Source organism: Heterodontus francisci, chromosome 26 (genome assembly GCF_036365525.1).
Source record: "Heterodontus francisci isolate sHetFra1 chromosome 26, sHetFra1.hap1, whole genome shotgun sequence".
NCBI classification, from domain to species: domain Eukaryota; kingdom Metazoa; phylum Chordata; class Chondrichthyes; order Heterodontiformes; family Heterodontidae; genus Heterodontus; species Heterodontus francisci.
The window spans coordinates 23,040,391-23,060,969 of NC_090396.1; the positions used below are offsets into that span (position 1 = coordinate 23,040,391).

Consider the following 20,579-nt stretch of genomic DNA (forward strand, 5'->3'; position numbering starts at 1 on the left):
TTATTAACATATGGTGACTGGAAGGACAAAGGACCATTGCCTGACTCATTCAACCCACAATGGACCTTGATCACCAGGTATTGTGTGTAAGACAAGACGTGGTCAGACCAGTTAGTCACATGACTAACATGCATGTCAACCTGGGTTCTTCCGAATTGTACAAATAGTTTGAACTCAGAGTGTCTGTTTGCTCCTGGACTAAGAACGTCTCTCCTGTCTGCTCCCATCTCTTTCTCACAAGCCTCTGAATCCACTGAGGACACATGAACACATGAAGAGAGAAAAGTCTCCTGCAGCGAACAAGATTTAAGAAGAATACTGGGCTCCAACGAAAAGCAAGATCTGCCTAAAATCAGGACTCTATGGTGAGCTCAAAGAACCATGACAAAAACTCTTCAGATATTGCCTCAAACTTTTCCACTTTATTTTTCTTCTGTTCTTTTCTGTCTCTATTTGCATGTGTGTATGCTAGCGTGGGCCCATCGTGTATCCATAGGCGTCAACCGAATTAGAGTTTAAGTTTAATAAATTTCAACTTTTCTTCTTTAAACCTAAGAAAGCCTGTTTGTGCTGGTTTCTTTGCCTTATAATTGGAAAGCAGTGAACAAGGATTCACCAAGGGGGAGCTAAAAACACAGTGTGTTTAAAATTAAACCCTGTTACAATAATACCAGGTGAAGGCTGAAAGGGAACCCTAGACCCCTTTCTCACTTGGTCATAACAATATCTATAAAGCAAATCTAACAACTGGTTTATGGAGTCTTCCTGATTGTTTCACAGATTTTGTTGGAGAGTCACATTTTGGATTGTCTGATTTCAGTTCAGGACTTACAGAAGATCTTGTTACTGTTTCTGAAATTGGTACTTCAGACATCAAAGTCTGAACTAGTTCACACTCTGGCAAAAGCTCACTATCAAATAGATCCTGCTCAAGATTTAGATCATCCCTCACTGTGCTCTATTTCAATCCACTTAGGTGACTGTCAATACGCACCAAGAAATTGTCACTTTCCTTTTCACAAAAGTATACATGCACTCTTTGAAATGGACGAGTCGCCCATAACCATGGTTGGAAAGGAGTTATTGGCGGCTTATTCCTGCAGTTTTAACAAATTATACATTTGCTAACCAATGATTCTAGATCACCATCTAGACAAGGCCAATAAACAAAACCTCTGGCTATGGATTTCATGCAAACCATCCCTGTGTGTTCAGTATAAAGTTCTGCCAGAAACTTGTCTCTTAAAGAAGTAGGTACTACCACATTTGGCATTTCTGTAGACATACCCATGCCATGTAGTTGCCATTACGGTAGTAACAAGTCACTAAACCTTTATCAACAGCTCTCTTCTGATCAGGTCTCGCCACTTCAGCCTTGCAGAAGCTTTCTGACTGTGGACAGAAGCTTACATAGGATGAAATTCCTGAGCATTCTTTGATGCCATATCCATGGGAGAAGCAGACTTAACGCTATACCAAACATAAGATTTTGTGTGTTTAGTAACTTCAACTGGATTCTTTCATCCACCAATCCACACATGAATGTGTCTCATAATGCATGGTCTAAAAATGTAGCAAAGTTGCAGTGTAATGATAAATTCTTCAGTGCCATAATGTACTCATTGACTGTATCGCTACTTCTCTGGTTTCTAGTTCCAAAAATGTAGATTTCCGCTATTTCTATTGGCTTAGGATTAAAACGTTCCTCTAACTTGGTGATAATTATTTTGAATGGCACACCTTTTGCCTTTTTAGGAGCAAGAAGGTTTGTTAGCGTGCCATTCACCTCCGGGCCAATCTCCATTAGCAAAATTGCTTTCTTGTGCTCAAGAATTGCCTTCTGAATCTGGGTGTCTTTGCTTTCACCTTCGAGTTATAATATATTATTAGCTCTAAAGAACAGGTCCACTCTTTCAATGTATGAACTGAATGGAACTCGAGCTCTATCATACATTACGAGCCTTCCGATGTATCCTGTGGGTGCAGCCATTTTGTCGTGATTTCAAATGTAACAGTGATCCAGTAATCACTTGGCTGTGGCTGTCTGTAACAGTGATACAGAAGCTAAGTCAGCCTAATCAGAACAAACTCACCGAAGCCAGTGTAGTCGATAGTTGAAGAAGATGGACCCTAGGACTCGGCAGAATCCATTCAACTGCGTGCACATTTTCAGAAATGATGAGGCTCAACAGAATCTAGTTGAAAATCCTCACCTTCCTAGTAGGTAGGTCACTGGGACCTAGCTTATTTTGTTCGTCATGGTCCCTACTGCCATTTGCTGCAAAACATTTTGCACTTTAATCCCATTTCATCGCCAAAATCTATTATATAGTGGGAGGAACTTGTAAAGAGAGATAAAATCCAAGTTGGCCAGATCACATGCTTAATGATGTCATCACTCACTGGGCATGCTCTTATCATAGGAATACATTCCAATGATGAAGCAGATTGTACATGATCTGTGCAAGGAGCCAAATGCAATTGCCACTTACTTTCTGACTTTGTTGCAAATGTAGTTTAAATAAGTTTTACTAGAATCAGACTAAAATGCAGACTTCCACCTAATTCTAAGTAACAAGGGCCTTAAAAGCAGAAGAGCTTATATTTCTTTATATCACACCTTTAACAGTTTCAGGATGTCTCATAGCACTTTACTGCCAATGAAGTACTTTTGAAGTGTAGTCACTGTTGTAATGTAGGAAAGGACAGAGCAATACAGCCCCCAGATGTGGGACTATTTCAAGTTAGGCAGGTTTTAGGTTCAATCCTCAGACTGAGTGGATCTCACTGGACAGCAATAGAGTGGCTTCAGTTTGTAATTGCACCCTACCTGATGTGATTGGAAACTTACCTAGGATCCCTGCCCAGATCGCGGTCCAATGATCCCCAGATGGGTGAGTGCAGGATTGGGCTAAACTGGAATGTCCCTCCCCAATGACACAAAAAGCCTGCAGACACTGTCTAGACTCACATTAAGATGTCTGCTTCCTCAGCAATGGTCAGCTCTCTTGGAAGAGAAGGAGAAAATTGAAAAAGATTCTTTAAGCTATCTCAGTCGTTATCTTTCAGCTATTCCAGTGTTGGTGTGTTTTGATACTTTTTTTTGTATCTTCTCCCTTCCCTTTATTGAGAGATAATGGTCCATTTTACTGGATTTGGATGTTACATTGTGGGGAAAGGGAAATCAAAAAGGAATTCTGAGTTACAAAGGCAATTGGTTCTAGGTTAAGGAAACCTGTACATTTCAAGTTTTCAGATCCTAGGCCTCTCATAAATCTTGCTGATTCATGCCTTTCAGGTCTTGTCTTAAGGTTAGACTGAGGTTCCTGGTCTGGAGACGGGACTACTTGCTTTGCATTGTGTGTCATTGTAATTCTGTTCCCTTTTTCCCTTTGGCTGGGGTCAATGTTCACTTTGGGGGTTGTCAGAAAGCTTGCAGACTGGTGCTATCTTAATGCAATCAATTTAATACCTTTGGTCCTCACAGGGCCCAGACCATAATGTATCCAAATCACTTTGAATATTTTATATTGCATACACCATGATACCAGACCTGAATGATCATAGTTTATCAGACAAAACAAGCCTGGAAAAGGACCTTCCCTGAGGACTGTGAGAGTCATTGGAAAGATTTTTTCCCTCCTGCCTCTCCCATACTCTACATGGCATGGACCATTCATGATTGAAGGTAGGCAGATGACTTGCTCCCAGGTCTCTACAATGACCCTCCTCTCAGGCCTTTACCTATCCCATTCCCTGGCCCCTCTACCAGTGTTTCTCTCTATAAGTGGTCAAAAGAGTTGCATGAGGAAGCAACAAGAAAATGTAAATAGGTTCAGTGCAAACATTTGAAGAAAAGAAGTCTCCTTGCATGCATGGAGGAAAAAAATGTGCTTGAGAATTCGCATTGATCCCTTTTTGTCATTTCCTCCTCAGTATTACCTCATCTTAGTCAATGGGATTTTTCCATTCCCACGGGAGTTGTTGCTTTGAAGTGAACATTGTCAGAATGTAATGAACAATCGGCACTCTTTGTTCAGTACCAGCACACCAGAATATGCCTGAAACTTGATATACATAACACATGCTTTCAATGCGGTCCTGATTTTAGGGGGGAGGCTATGGTGAGGGATGGGAAAGGGCTGAGGGAGAGTTGGGTATTTTTGGCATCGTGCAACAGTATAAAATGGGTGATGGTGATTGGGCAGCCTGTTTTACATCTCTCCCAGTGGAAATTGAACAGAAATGATGAGTGGAAATACTGCCTGATGTTCCACTCTGTAACCCATTGAGGCTAACTGTCATACCCTGCTGCTCCACCTAAGATCAGCCTGCATACCATGGACTGATCCTGAGATCTTTCTAGTCTCTGTGATTCAGCTACTCTCTCAATAGCTATTCTCACCCTATGAGAAAGCAGTGCAGTTTAATAAGTCACATTATAACAGCAATATATTTTTATCCAGTTAACTCTTGGGGTGCAACAGATTATCATAGAATCATGCAGCAAACAAGAAGGCCATTCGGCCCATTGTGCCTGTGCCTGTTCTTTGAAAGGTTTATCCAATTGGTCCCAGTCCTGTGCTATTTCCCCATAGCCCTACAAACTTTTCATTTTTAAGCATATATCCAATTCCCTTCTGGAAGTTACCAATTCAGGCAGTGTAAGCCAGATTATTTAGTTTATGAGTGGATTGTATTCAGGTGGCCACAGTGAAAATCAATAGTAAGACCTGTAATTACGTTGCTAAAGGTTTGCTTATGAGAACTCGCTATGACTTCCTCATAAAGGTAGCAAGGTTGAGTACATATCCCTACACCTGGTTAGCTAGGGGCAGGTTACGTCTGAGACAATTGTATCACTCTCATTCATCCTCGTTTAGTTGAACTGCAATCCTTCGAAGCATGGTTATTTTACCTGTTAAAATAATGACGCCTCTTGTTCATACAAATTAACACTGCACACGGGAAACAGGGAGTGAGACTGGGAAGACGCAATGTAACATAAGAACATGGCTGTGCTGGTACTGATGTCATATCAATGAATGGAAAAAAAGTGACATTCAAGATTAAACTTATTCATATGCGAAAAGCACTCAATTCAAACAAATTGAAATATCTTATTCTCCCCGTCATCATAGCAGTTTAAATAACAGAAGGCATTTTGCACATTAATTTAATTCAGACCTATGCCACACTCTATGCTATTTCCTACCAGGAAATCACAGTGCTGTGGCCTTGTCAATTTTGACTGTGACAATGGCTACCTTGTTTTTTAAGCTCTGTGATACAATTTTGTTACTTTATGACCTGTCCTGCTGACCCTCAGACTACTGGATTCTCAGTTCAATGATTGCTCATATGGTACAGCACATTCCATACTGTGCAACTGTATCATATGGGCCAAGAAAGGTTTCAGGTTAGAACCTTGGCCTATACAGAGTTCCCTAACTTCAGCCAAGGCACCAATGGGGACACTGTAATTGGCCTCTGCAACAGTGAGTTAAAGAAGGGGAAATCAGCCCAGGTTTCAGCTGCTAATCACTGACTCCTGCTGGACAGTGCCAATGTGTGATTGCCAATGAGGACACAATGGGTGATGCTTTCCATGGTCAAATAGCCCACTGACGAGCACTGCCTAGGGTCACACATGAAGAATGGTCAATTAAGTGAAGTACAAACATTTGTTGAACTGTACTCCAGCAACAGCTGGAGGGAAGGGGAGAAAATTAGTCACAAAAATCAGCCATTTGAGTTGCAGGAAGTGAGCCTTCTAACACAATATAAAAACATTTTTTATTGGACGATTAAATTGCAAATGACAGCATCACAGCTGATTGTTGATGGTGAAATGAGCCTGTGTATGTGTATGATATATAAGTGATATTCAACTCAGCGGTGTTAATGATCTCTCTTCATTTACTGACTTGCTTTTCTCTCTGCATGCCGAATCAGAATGGTACGGTATAGTTTGCTAGCAGTACGTTTGGTAAGGAGCACTGCTTTAAGTCTGATATTTCTTTAGCATGTTACTGTATGAGTGAGGTGTTTGAATAGATGAGGAGACAGCAGCCTCTGACTAGAGTGCAGAAATCCTCTCAAAGGGGGCACAAGTTGATCTGTTTATTCCTTTTCATCCAGCTGGGATATAATTCTAGAATAAACCAGCCATTGGTCACTTAAGTTCAAGCGTTTAAGAGCCTTAGAGTAACTTGCCATTTACAGATTACAGGTAAGATTATTGCTGCTAGGTTATAGGAAGATTGGTACTAAAAGATTCACTCACAATCTGAGGTTATTGTTCCCTGTGGGTTGACCATGTTGGGAGATTAGAGCAATATTCCAACAGCACCAGGCAAGCTCAACATTGATATAGAGCTCTCCCTTGCATTGTGCTGACAAGATCTTCAAGGATATCTTGTTGCAGTACTGACAATTCCTTGATAAAACTATGGGGGGATGGGTTGCTAATCTTCACCTTCATCTCTTAGGCAGTGAGTTGGTGGAGCCACCTGATATAGATTCGGTCCGGTTTTCACTTCCACAGCAGGACTCCTCTGAAGTAGAAATGTGGATTATTAATGGCCTACGCTACTCTCCATTTTGTTTCCTGCCAACCAAAAGTTGCCATTATTCTTGTTTGCTTTATTTTCTACCTTAAAGTGTCGATGTTGACCATAATGTAATTGTCTTTGGGTAAAAAGTCAGTGATTGCTGTGATTATAGAACTGCCTGATTCCCATGTGCCATTTGGAGGCATTCTCAGCAGTAAACACTTGCAATTCTGGCAATCATAAGCTGCAAAAGATCTCACAACAGGAGCATTGAGCACATATTAAAAACAACACCAACAACAAAGCATTTATTATTTATTCTGCACTACGGTATTTGTTTCAGGACATACATTTGGATGGATAGGCAGTTTTCCCTCTTAACCAAGCCTGGTATGTTCTTTTCCTCCAAGTCTATATACAGTTGAGGAAGATTGGAAGCCATCAAATGTTAATGTACCATTGCATTTGGCTAAGCTTCTGTTCAAGCTTGAGATACCCAGCAGTGATTGGGGCTAGCTTCAAATAGCCTGCCTTCATTCCCCAGCAATGACACGCATGACATCATCCTCCGCAGATTTTGATTTATATTCTGAACCACCGTCACAACTATTTTGCAAAGAAAAGCTGCAATATCCTCTTTCAAACTGACATTGTCATCCAGTTAATAAATTGAGGATCATCGAGGAAGAGGCCTGTCAGGTTAACTTTCAGCAGGTCCATCAGAGAATCACTTGCTGGTTGGCTGAACAAACTCACATGGTATCTGCGGTAATCCCTCATTGGTCGGGCACTGCGTTTTGCTAATGAAAACCATTTATGAAGATTTTTTTAAGTGACGCAATGATTCACTGAATGTCTTTGCTGAATTGTGTTTGTTTGGCATTAGCTAGGATTTGCCTTCACACTGTAAGATATAAATAAGAATGGCACAGGCTCAGCAGGAGGCTGAAGTCTCTCAATCACAGAATACGGGGTAGGTTAACCCCTAATCTTCCCCTTTCATTCCACCCCTCTCCCCATCCCCAATAGGTCATGAGTTTACATCCCAGTGGGATAATTGCTTAGCCTCATTTATCCTCTTTGGGAGAGTTTGGTCAATCCCTGGTTAAGTGGACTGCTTCTGTATGTCAACAGGCTGGTCTGGGGAGATAGGGAGAAGAGATAAAAATCAGTTAAAAACCCTCATCATCTGATCATAGAATGACTATGTAGTCCAGACCATTAGGAACATAAAAAATAGGAGCAGGAGTAGACCGTACAGCCCCTCGAGCCTGATCCACCATTCAATACGATCATGGCTGATCTTCTGCCTCAACTCCACTTTCTCATCCTCTCCCCATGTCCCTTAATTCCCTAAGGGATCAAAACTCTGTCTATCTCAGCCTTACATATATTCTAGATGGAGCATCCGCAACCTCTGGGGTAGAGAATTCCAAAGATTCACAGCCCTCTGAGTGAAGAAATTTCTCCTCATCTCAGTCCTAAATGATCGATCGACCCTTTATCCTGAAACTGTGCCCCCGTGTTCTAGATTTCCCAGCCAGGGAAAACAATCTCTCAGTGTCTACCCACTCAATGAGATCACCTCATTCTTCTCAACTCCACAGAGTATAGGCTCAATTAACTCAGCCTCTCATCATAGGACAACTCTCTCATCCCAGGAACTAATCTAGTGAATCTTTGCTGTACTGCCTACAATGCATGTCTATCCTTCCTTAGATATGGAGACCAAAACTGTGCACAGTACTCCAGGTGTTTTCTCACCAATGCTTATACTACTGTAGCAAGTAAAATTCTTGTACTCCAGTCTCCTTGCATTAAAGGCCAATAAGCCATTAGCTTTCCTAATTGCTTACTGTACCTGCATGTTAACTTTCTGTATTCCTTGAATAAGTACACCCAAGTTGCTGTGAACATCAACATTTAGAAGTTTCATGCCTTTTTAAAGATATTCTGCTTCTCTATTCTTACTACCAAAGTGAATAACCTCACAGTTCCCAACATTATACTCAATTTGCCATCTTGTTGTCCACTCACTTAACTTGTCTATATCTCTTTGCAGCCTCTTTGTGTCCTCCTCACAGCTTACATTCCCACCTAGCTTTGTATTGTCAGCAAACTTGGATACATTACTCTTGGTCTCTTCATCTAAGTCATTAATATAGGATTGGAAATAGCTGAGGCCCCAGCAATGATCTTTGCGCCTCTCCACTCGTTAGAGCTTGCCAACTTCAAAATGACCCGTTTATCCCTACTCTCTACTTCCCATCTGTTAACCAGTCCTCCACCTGTGCTAATATATTCCCAGCTCCTTGAGCCCTTATCTTGCGTATTAACCTTTTGTGTGGCACCTTATCGAATGCTTTTTGGAAATTTAAGTATGCTGCATCTACTGGCTCTCCTTTATCTACCCTGGTAGTGATATCCTGAAAAAAACTAATTATTTGATGCTGGAGATGGTTTTGGAAACCTAATTTACATCAGGAAGTGGAGAGATCACCAGCCCAAACTATCCAAGTTAGGAAAACAAAGAAAAATAGAACAGAGGTCAAAGCCCTTCACTGAAATTGGTGTCAGCGAGTTCTAGTTGTGTGAAATATCTATGTTCAGTGTGAGAAGAGATGTTATCCATTTCACCACACCTGCTGATGTAATTCCAACAAACCTTCTTCAGATTTCATGCAGATGACTACATTTCCTTAAAACAATTTCCTTTGAAAGGCTTTAAAAGGTTTAATCCTTGATCTCAGCAGGTCGGCTGAGTAAAGCTCAGAGCTCCACTGTGATATCCTCCACAATTGGCATCGCCAGCTCCGGTTATAATTATTCCTGGATGTTTCATCACCCTCCTTCAATCACCCCGCCCAATCAAACAGCCTTTCCCCCAGCCCTTATGTCCAATGTTTTTACAATAAATAAATGAAAGGGTCCCAAGAGTGTGAATAAAACAGTGAATTTTTTTATCGGCCCTGTGATTTTTCTGTTTGGTTTGATCGCAACAGTGTCCAGGAGATTAATCTTTAATTCCTGTAGAATCCAGGACAATCTTGGAAGGTTGACAACAATATTCCCTCTAAAGCACGCGGGTGCATTGTCATGCAGCAATCAGGAATGTGCCGGGCAGGGAACAAATAGCGACGTTCGCTTTAAGATGCATGCACGCAGAGCTGCTTGCCAGTCACAAAGGGACCACATGGTGCAACAAGCCGGCTGCACACAGCAAACAGAAGTTAAAAGGAAAATTGATTGTCAGCCAAATCCACAGTGAAAATTCTGTTGATGCTCGCTGGCCAGGGTTTGACACAGGAAGAATAGTCACTGGGATGAGATATCGGAGGGGTCTCAATATCAAGGAAACACACCCCAGCCAAGGCCTGGGCCTTAGGAAAATAGATAAAGAAAAATAGATAAACATTCTGAACCAACATCACACATTAGCATTTTCTCCAACGGAGGGGGACACAAAACGATTAACGTATCTTCTCTTCTACCTCTTTATTAAACTGGCTTTTAAAATAGGGTTTTTGCAAAAACCCGCAGGATATAATTTGTATCCCATTTGCGATGCTGACCTTAGCCACCTTGTGACATATTACCAGATCAGTACACTCCCCTTGGATTACAATGGGCAGACTTCAAATTTGTCAAACTGGTGATTTGCATGATATGAAGCAAACAGGGAATGGTAATTCTCCAAGGAAACTAGAAGCCAGAAAGAGGAGTTGAGGTGCAGAACAGCCACAATCTAACTGAATGGCACAGCAGGTCCAAGAGGCTGAATGGCCTACTACTTTTCTTTATGTTACTAGGCAGCAAATGAGCAGCCAAACTGAGCAAACATGCATTTATAATTTTTTTCATACCTTCAGTGTTGTCTGTTCTTTCAGAGTGCTGCCAATATGTACAAGACAGCGTACAGATCCCCAAATATGCTTATAAAACAAACAAAAAAATTGGGACTTATTATAGAATTAAATTGAACACAGAAAGTAACTTGCAAGGATTGTTGTCAACTAAACTAGGACAGTCCCAGTCAGTGTCCTTATGAGCAAGCCTTTGATGATGCCCCATAAATTGAATAACCCTGGGCTTTGGCATGAAGATGGTGAGATATCAGAGGGCTGCTGTCATTAAGTGGAGCTGTACCCCAGCTTGAGTCAGTGTCTCCAAGAAAGAATGTGGTGGGGCGGGGAAGGAAATTGGGAGTGAAAGAAAAAATATGAACATGCAGTAGCTGTAGCAGTTCTATACACAAGAATTTGCTCCAGGTTTTCAGAGCTCTGGTAAGTCAGCGTGCAGTCTGTTGAGGTGTAAAGTCCATCTGTCAACTGTTGTCCTAGTTTCTCACAAATGGTCGTCTCTCCCCTGTTTAGATCCCTCTAGCTGAGATGGAGGCTGTTTCTCTGACGTCTGATATTCAGTCTGAGAAATCGTGGTCGTTAGCACTGACGGATGACTCTTTGCCCGATGATGCTAACGTATTCTTACTAAATACGATGGAAAGCAATGTACATACTTCACACCTGTATTCCGCTTATAACAGGGCTCGAAATACTCATCCATTTTACTTTATTTTATCCGTTTATATTGTGAGCAAAAGAACAGGACTGCCACGAACCCCGATTGACCTCTACATCTGTATTTTGTGATTCTAGGGATTTAAGTAATTAGTACTTTGTTCTCAGGCAGTTTGAAGTCAGCTCCAGAAACATACGAGACACAACAGGTGGTTAAAGCCATCTCCTTCTTTGAGAGGTTTTGCACAACAACATTTAAAATCACTAGCTCAAATTCTAACCACGTTGTAATTCTATTTTGTAAATGACCACCTCCAGGCGCGTATCCATTGTCTCTCGAGATAAGGAGGCCCAAAAGAAAAATGCCAAATTATTGGGTCATTGTGTGGTTACAGGACTCAAAGCAGGCTGAATATAGAGAAGTTTATACTTTTATCTGCTATGTCCTGTAGGTGCTGTTGGAGTTCAAAGGGATACATACACCTTTATAGGTGTCTTTATTCCTGATGACATTGTTGGCTCACCATTAGAATGCCTTTCAGACAATCACTACATTGCCTATAGGCATCCCACCCAGGTATGCACTGAAGATGAAATAGCTCGAAGCTTCTTTAGGTTAATATTTAATATTTAGGTTAAGTTTTTTTTTAAATTGCCTATTTTGGAACTGGCTCGAGCACTGGCTGTTTGCCCGGTGGTCTTATTGATCTTTTATCTCTGCAGTTTATTCACGTACAAAACACTGTACAGAGTAAATCTGACTGAGCTGCCACAATTGGCTCAGTTATTGCACTGTGCACGTCTGTGGCACTGAAGTACACAGACCTGGATAGTTCCGGATTGCTCGCTGCTTCTGTAGGGTCACCACGACTTCTCACCTCCAACGACCCTGCATAGTCAAGCAGCCATTTTTTATAACTAATAAACAAGAGTTTTCAAAGAAAATGAAAAAAAAGTTATTTTTTAATGTCCCCATGATTTGTCTACCGTTGTCTGGGGAATTAATCTATAATTCCTGGTGAGTCTAGAGCAATCCTGGAGAGTTGGCAATCCTACTGCTCTGTGTTGAATGACTAAGTTCAGCACTGTGGGCGCAATAATTAGGCTCAGCATTCCCCCAGACAAGTGGTGACGGGCAGGTCAGCTTCGCCGGATTCTGTCCCCTGATCGCTGCTGGAAATGTTCATACTCGCTGGGGACAGTATTGGATTGTTCTGTGATGTCCCAGTAGTTGCAGAACAGGCCAACGTTTATGGTTCAGGTTTACACAAGAGGAAACAAACAGATCCCAGCACCTGTGGAATTGTCTAGCATAAGTCACCACCTTCAGGAGAAGGAGGGAAAATCTCAGGGGGAGAGAAGGATGTAAAGAATCAGCTGAGTAGAATAGATGTTAGCTCACTGAGCTGGCACGAGAAGCAAAGGAAGATAAATTGACTCTTATTAGAAAAATAAGACTAATGGAAGTCTGGTGTGGGTTGAAAACCAATAAAAAGGAATCGATCAAGTAGCTATAGAGAGGTGTATGTGGTTATGATTTGATTCAAGAAGTAATTTTTCAAAATCAATGCAAAAGATTTCCTCTCATAGCATATGGTAAATGTGTTTACAATTTTAATACACAGCGGAATTCTTTCTGCTTAGTTAACGTTTTGAATGGACTGCAGTGAAGTGTTCAGGAGAAAAGGGAAGAGATTCTATTCAACTGAGAGCAGTTATGGTTATCACTAGATTAAATGTGAACAGATCTGATTCTGATGAGAGACAGTGAACTTGTTGGGATAAAAAGCCTTTTCTTCTTCCATGTGATAACATACCATGAGTCACATAAAATGACATCATTTCATTTGAGATCCAGCAGTCCAGTGACGACAGCCAGCTGCTCCTATTTTGTTACGCAAATGCTGGTCAATGCTCACTTCCTCCAGTCAGATTCCACTGACTATTACGCAGTTCTCTACCCACAACAGACATAACAGCAGAGTACATTGCTAAGAAAAATTCTAAGTTTTCTCCCCTCTCTTCCTTTTTTGGAGATGGTGACTCCTTGCTGGGTTCTGGTTCTACAAGTGCTGGTCACCCTCCAGCACTTCATTCATCCTTGAGTCGTGGCAACAAGTGTCAGGCAGCTCTTCAATGACAAAGGGCATTAAAGCTAAGCCTAATCCTGTCCTTGTTCAGAATCCAGACAGGAGTCTCTGAACAGCAATCAGGAGGAAGAAACTTTCAGTGGTGCAGAAGCCACGTGCAGCATACTGTACACCCTAGCTGAGATCAGCTAACCTCGCTCAGATCGAGGATTTTCCTGGTTCTCCTATGATTCAGCTACTGACCAGGTAAACTGACTGTGGTAATGTGGGACCAACGACATACAATACTTAAAACACTTATTCTAAGAAATATACATCATTTGAAAAAAATAAGCTGTCTATTCCAAGTTGTTCCAAGATGTTAACGATAGAAAAACGATGTTTAAAAAGTTGATGGCAACATCTGAGTTCCTCAAAACTTGTAAGCCTGGATGGAAAGGCCCTGATTATAGTCTACATTTGGAGACATCATTGTGTCAGTAGTTGACTAATGTCCTAACATTACAAGACCATAATGGAGGCTGAAGAATTCTTTGTTGTAAAGTTGTAAAGCTATCGACAGCTAACATGACTCTGGACATTTCAAACTAAAGACAAAATGTTAGGGGTAATGTTCTGTGGGCATCAAATTCTATTAATGTGCGATTATGCATTCACTTTGGTGGGAAATGCACAAAGGAAGAGTATTTCTAGCCCTGATTTATATATAAAACCATCTGCTCCTCTCCGCTGCCCAAGCATTCGACATTTCCAGGCTGATGTGTAGACTAATGCTTTCATCTGTCGCGCAACAGTTCCTTTTACTCAAGCCAACATTTCTGGATCTTGTATCTGTCTTCCGTTAGAGCTGGCTGTGCTTCTTGTTGGTGTCATCCCATCATTGACTATGTCTCTGTGGTACAGTGGCACAGAAATGCTGTCATGCTATGTTGTAGCCGTTGCCTATGACAATGAGTACTATTCCCATCATGCCTCATGCAAGAGCATGTAATTAATGGCTGAAGTTGGTTCCGGTAGCCAATTTGTCATGAGTTAATGGGCTGCATTAAGCAGAGTAACGATTCCTGTGTACAGATGCAATTCTTCTTGATAGTCCCATGGCACAGATGTACAATGGCAGGTGCAGGTCAACAAAAATAACACTTTCTAAATGGTTGCAACTATTTAGATTTTGCGCAATGTTTCCTCCAAACTTGGGATGACAACGGAATGCATTCTGCTAGTTCCTGTGTATTTTCTATTTTTGCTAATTTTTTTGAACAATACTCTAGGTTAAAGCTTCTCAGCCTGGGCAAAGGGCAGGGCAATTTTTTGAAAAGGTGAGAGAAGTTAATGAGGTTAATGCCACCTCTGCTGTCCTGCTCTTAAGATGTTTTGACCATTCTCCCAAATGTGGCTGCATCTTCAGTTCATCGCTGAGCTATAATGCTGCAGCAGTTTCTTTTGTGCACTGGCGGGGAGTAAATAGATGTGGATAGTGGGCGACGACAAGATCAAGCTTGGTTGTGATGTTCCCCAGTGGTCAGATAGCCTCTCTCCATCCAGATTCATAAATGAACATTTGGGTGAATCTGATACTGGAGGACAACCAGTGCTTGTGAAACCAGCCCCTGCAAGGAGTTGTGCCTTGAGGTTTGGAGAGAATTGATTAAGTAAAAAATTGTTCATTTTGGTCAAAGTGTTGCAGAATATATCCCAGAATAAGGTCTCACAGATGAGACATGCTTGATAACAGAAGGGAAGCTTTTGAAGTGGATAATCAACTGGTTAAGTTGAGGATGCACTGGGCAGCTGTTATGGGAGGAGTGCTGATATGGAAAGAGATAGCATGTGGTTTACCCTGGAGTTGGTTTTTGGGCCAAGAGGTAGCATGAAGTAATACCATCAAAGAGATATATATAGGGTGAAGTACCAACATCTAATCTATAAGGTGGGATAACATGATCTAGCAGATAAATATACCAATAAGGCGAGGTAGCACAATCCAACATATAGGGTGAAGTCACAATGCCTTAGGTATAACGTGAGATTACCATCTAATGTATAGCTTGAGACAGCACCATCTAGCACACTGGTGAAGTTACACCAAATAATGGAAGTCACCCTCTAAGTCCTGGAGATAACCAGTTCACCAGTTCCTCTCTGACTGGTCTTTCTGTGCAGAGTCAGAGTAGGGCATTTTGCCTACAGCTTCTTTGGACTTCTCCAAAATGCTCTGGTTCCAGCACTATCTGAGAGCCCAGCTGATTCAATCCCCCCAACTTTCCCTTTTCCCCTACCCCTTTCTAGACTATGTTCAATATGTGAAAAGTAGATGAGTTGGATATAAAATTGAGTTGGATATAAAATATTTACTCCTTCATCTAAACCAGTTGATTGGATTCCAGCTTGCCCTTCAGTACTTGGCTCTGCCTCATGCAACTCTAGTTTCTTCTAAAAGTAACACTACTAAAGAAAAGAAGGGCACAGATGGGGATAAAATTTGTCTTGGGCAGTTGGGCTGCCATTAACTTCAATAGAACTGCACACCTGGCAGAGTAAGTAAATAACAGGCAAGACAAGTTTTTAGCCCATGGTTCTTATTTTCAGTTTTAATTATTTTCCAGACATTCATTTACACTCTATTTTTAATAATTATCCTTTGCTGTTAAGCATAACTTTCCCAATTTGTGTAGCAGCTAACTAGCTTGCCTTAGTAACTTCAAGAGATTGCTAGTAAAATGGCTCGTAGCTTGTAGTCGTTCATTTGAAGACATGTATTCCATAATGAAAAATATTGCACGTATATAGAGAGGATGAGATGTTTGCATGAAGCAGCTGACTGATGGAATTGGCATTGTCATGGTCTGTGTACTGCACAGAGTGCCCAGTATTGTGGCCTATCAATCTGTGACACACCACAGTGTCTGTTGCGTTGCAGTGTAATTATATTGTGATCCATCGCCTTATAGCAAAGTAACATGTCCTGCTCAAATGTTTTGAACTTTCTCTTTTTGTTGCGTTTCTGTTGCTGTTACTGTAGGATGTTTTTGTGCCGTCGATGACCTTCTGCATGAGTGTGTTTCACATTATCAGCAGCTCAGCTTCCTTCAGTTCTCATCCTTGCCCGTGCCCCATGAATCTAATGGCACCTTTTCTGTCCTGCAGGCTACGTACACTCAAGAACAGGAGGTTAAGGAGGAGATCCCAGAGAAGAACCTTCTCGCTGTGAGGAAGCCTTTTGTTGGCCGAACACACTCTTTGCCCAATGACAGCTACATGTTTCAGCCAGTCGACCCTGCTCCCTTGCAAGGTCTACGGAGGTCAGAGAGCAATCACAAATCACAGTCAGGTATGTCTCATCCACGAGTACAGATCGAAAGAGTTTTGGTTAGATATCAATCAGTCTTTTGATCAACTCAGTGCAGCAACTCACTACTATCATTATTTCTGGCCAAGAGAATTCAAGTTGAAAACCAAAGACATTTTCTGTATCCATCCAAACTAACTGTCCCTGAGCACAAAGTCCCATTTTGTGATGGTGGCAAGTGTTGAAGGGAAAAGGAATTGTCCCCTGGTTAAATCTGTCTGTTTCTCCAGATAAATATGACCGGTTTGTGTTCAGCTCCTGCCTCTATTGCATGGGCCAACTTTAATCACCTGGGCATCTTCATTGCTGGGATTACAGCACAGTTAATAATCGATCAGTATTTGGTGTCAACTACAAAAGCAAAATACCGCAGATGCTAGAAACCTGAAATAAAAACAGAAAATGCTGGAAATACTCAGCAGGTCTGACAGCATTTACTTACTTGCCCTCTCCCCCTCCCCCACTTCCCCTGCCCACCTGATCTTGCCCCCCAAAGTACATAAACTTAACACTCCAACCCTTTCCACCATCCCCTACACCAATGAGATGGCTTTGACCCCACTCCCCCCTCCCCCACCCGCACTGGAATACTTACCTGCTCCCCTCTTCCCACCAGTGTTCTGCCTCGGTTCCCCGGACGAGGATCCGAAGGCACGGGAGTGCCGGCCACCGGCACGAAGATCACACCAGAACCGATGGTGGGAGCGTCAAGGTAATTAATTCCTTTATTTACATTAATTTAAATGTTTAAATTGGATTCCTGTCGCCGAGCGACGGGAGCTCCACCACAAGGCCTCGCTTCCATCAGCAATATCGAGCTGGGCCTTCCTGGCGTTGAGGTCCATGGTGGGCCTCTCCCGGAGGCATTTTCCAGCCCCACCCCACCATGACCCCTGACGTCAGGGGGGGTCTGTAAAATTCAGCCCGAAGTTAATGGGTGGAATTTTATGCTCTCCCCTGCAACGGGTTTGAAGGCGGGTAGAGCATAAAATCGGGTGGGATGGCGGTGGGAAGGGGGTTCCCGCCACCATCCCACCTCCGCCAAAATTGTCTGGGGCAGGAAGGCTTATGCATGGCCTTCCTGCCCTGCCGCCAATTGAGGTCCTTAACTGGGCAAATAACCCCCAAATAAGGGCCTCTTCCCACCACAGCCACAATTATCTGTGCAGTGGGCGGCCCTGTCGTTGGCAGGCTGCTTCCCATCTCAGGGATGGGGGAGGGGTCCTCGTTAAAAGGCACTTAGTGCCTGAATGAGGGACCCGGCATCGGGAAGGGGGGTGCCCACTGAGGACCACCCCCCTCCTCTTGCTGCTGACCCCCTCCCCGTGACTCCCACCCCATGAGACACCTCCCGGCCAGACCTACCTGAGGCCTGGCTCTAGCGATGCTCCCCAGTGACAGGGTCCCAAATCCTATGGAAGGCCTGCCGCTGTACACTTAAGGGCCTGGTTGGCACTACATTCAGTGGGCCTTCTGGAAAAGAGGTGATGCAGGGATCTCGGCATTGGTTTCTCCCAATGTCGAGACCCCCGCCACCAGGATAAAATTCCCCCCAATGTTTCAGAACATTTCTGATGAAAGGTCATCGATCTGAAACAATGGCCGGAATTTTATCCCGCCCCAGCGGGTCGGATGGTGGCGTGGGGGCGGCGTAAAATTGAGCAGCAGGCTCCGGGAGGCCTACCCGCCCCGATTCCGCCTCCGAACAAGTTTACGGAGTTCCAGTGGGGGGGTGCGGGGTGGGAAACGGCCCACCCGCCCGAGGCCAATCAAGACCCTTAAGTGGCCACTTAACAGCCACGTAAGGGCTCTCGCCCACCTCCACAGGTATTTTACCCGTGGCAAGTGGATGTGCCAGGGACATGAAAGGCCGCCCAGCAATAGCTGCCGGACTTTCCGCACCCCGGGGGAGAAGTAGGGGGGACATGGCAGTCGGGCACAGGGTGCCCGATTGAGGGCTGCCCCGGCTTCCCAACCCACCTCCGGGATCCAAGACGCCCCCCCTCTCCCCAAACGAACACCCTAGCCTCACCAGGGCACAACCAATCCCCCTGGTGAGGCAACCCAAACTTACACACTCTCTGGGCTCCATCAGGTCGGTTGGGCTGCAGTCCCAGCAGTGGCCACCGCTCCCGGTGGTGCTGCTGAGTCTAAGAGCTGCCGGCCCGCTGATTGGCCGGCAGCTCACTGAGGCGGGACCTCCTCCCTCAAGTGGGTGGAAGTCCCGTCTCGGGCCAATTAAAGCCTGGGGGTCCATAAAATACGGGACAGATCCCCAGGCTGGGCGGAAGCAGGGTCGTTACCGACATTTGCATCGGAGTCCGGCTCCTGTCCACCCACTGTAAAATTCTGTTTCTCTCTCCACAGTTGCAGCTTGACTTCCTAAATATTTCCAGCATTTTCTGTTTTAATTCCTGCATCAACTTACATGGGTTCTGCTGATGTGCACTATGGCAGATCTCACCAGCAAAACAGCAAACCCAAAGCACAATATTATTACTTCCAAGAGCTTTCCAATACCTATTAGGGAAAAAATGAATACGAGGGAGTGGCTGCAAACTGTCAACTCATCTCAGGGTCAGACTGCTGTTATAAAGTCCAGCTATAAACTGTTCTAATTGTTCATGATGCCATCTGACATATTTGATTAGATTCCAGCCTGTGCTGGTTCTTACTTTTTACGAAGCACCAAAACTCTGCAATTAGTTTCCAGCCTGGACTCACTCCTGGGAGTCCATGATAATTTTCTATATATAAGCCATGTGGGCCTTCAGATTATGTTGCAGCCGTTAGCACGCTTTCACAATTATCATTATTCTACCTATCTGAATCCCTTGATTAAATTCCAGTCAGTAATTCTTTCCCTCAACGTCTGTACGTTGTAGGTTCAAGGCCTATTCCAGAACTGGAGAATGTAAACTGATCTGACATATTAGTGCAGTACTGAGGATGTGTTGCACTGTTGTAGGTGCTGTTTCTTGAATGAGCCATTAAACCGAGTTAAACTTTTGCAGGTGGATATAAAAGATCCCATGGCACTTTTCAAAGAAGAGTAAGGGGTTTCTCCTGGTGCACTCATCATTATTTATCCTTCAACCGCACCACCAAAAACAGGCTAACTGGTTACTTATCAGGTTGCCGGTTGTGGGATCTGACTGTGCTCAAATTTGATGCCACATTTGTTTACAAAATAATACTGTTTACAATTCAAAAATAATATGAAGCATTTTAGGACGTTCTGCGGATGTAGAGGATGCTACATAAATGCAAGTTATTTTGTTAACTCGAGAGGAACATTAGAAAAATATCTTGTCTTGCATAGGTAAACTTGGTAAATAATTGTTCATTGCTTAGAAACTTGGCAAATAACGGTTACTGCATATTGTTCCCCAGGTTCTACTACATCAGTTCAATCTCAGCCCACAGGTACCAGTGGCCACCTCCACGTTCCTATTGAGTTGTTCCTCCCAGTCAGCCATCAGAACAGTTTTGATTCTGAAAATATCCCGAAGATTCCTCCCCCCAGGAGATCTGTGAGTGCTCACAAAATGCTGCGTAGGCAGGTAGGTGTCAGCGTCTGCGAGCCCAAGTTCCCTGTACCAGTCTCAGCACAAGACTTTGATCTGCAGGTTCCCTTAAGGGTGGTTTCTATCTGCAGAATTTGCTTCTTGCTTGTTTATGCTAGAAATAAGGCCATGCCTTTAAACCAATGCTTATTTGTATTGTTTTTGACAGTGCTTTCATTCTGATGTGTAAAACTAAAACAGAATGGCTCTCACTGGGAATTAGATGTTTGATTCCAAGTTTGCATTTATCAGCTGGTGCTGTGAATCAATCTCACAACACTCTATAGAAAGTCTGTGCAGTACTCTGGGATCTATGCCTGGCCTTTCTGTGTGTCTGTCATCCACACATTCTGTTCTCTTTACTGATATTATGTACCTTTCCCATTTTGTGTACTGTTATTATGTACCCATCTTGTGCTGTGTATTCTACTATGTACTCATCCTGTCCTGTGGATTCTATTATCTACCAATCCTACATAAGAACTTAACAAACAGGGGTAGGA

At 43.1% G+C, this 20,579-nt stretch overlaps 1 protein-coding gene across 9 annotated transcripts in view; it reads left to right on the forward strand.

Annotated features, from left to right (window-relative positions):
• The window catches only part of cacna1g (calcium channel, voltage-dependent, T type, alpha 1G subunit), a 685,429-nt gene that overhangs the window by 638,878 nt on the left and 25,972 nt on the right, over window positions 1-20,579 (forward strand). For 8 of the 9 annotated variants that reach the window (XM_068057908.1, XM_068057914.1, XM_068057911.1 and 5 more), the window contains 3 exons: window positions 16,309-16,492; window positions 17,127-17,222; window positions 19,904-20,073. In XM_068057908.1, the coding sequence (XP_067914009.1) occupies window positions 16,309-16,492; window positions 17,127-17,222; window positions 19,904-20,073 (450 nt within the window). The remainder of the gene's footprint in view (window positions 1-16,308; window positions 16,493-17,126; window positions 17,223-19,903; window positions 20,074-20,579) is intronic. The other variant, XM_068057913.1, reaches the window with a different exon arrangement.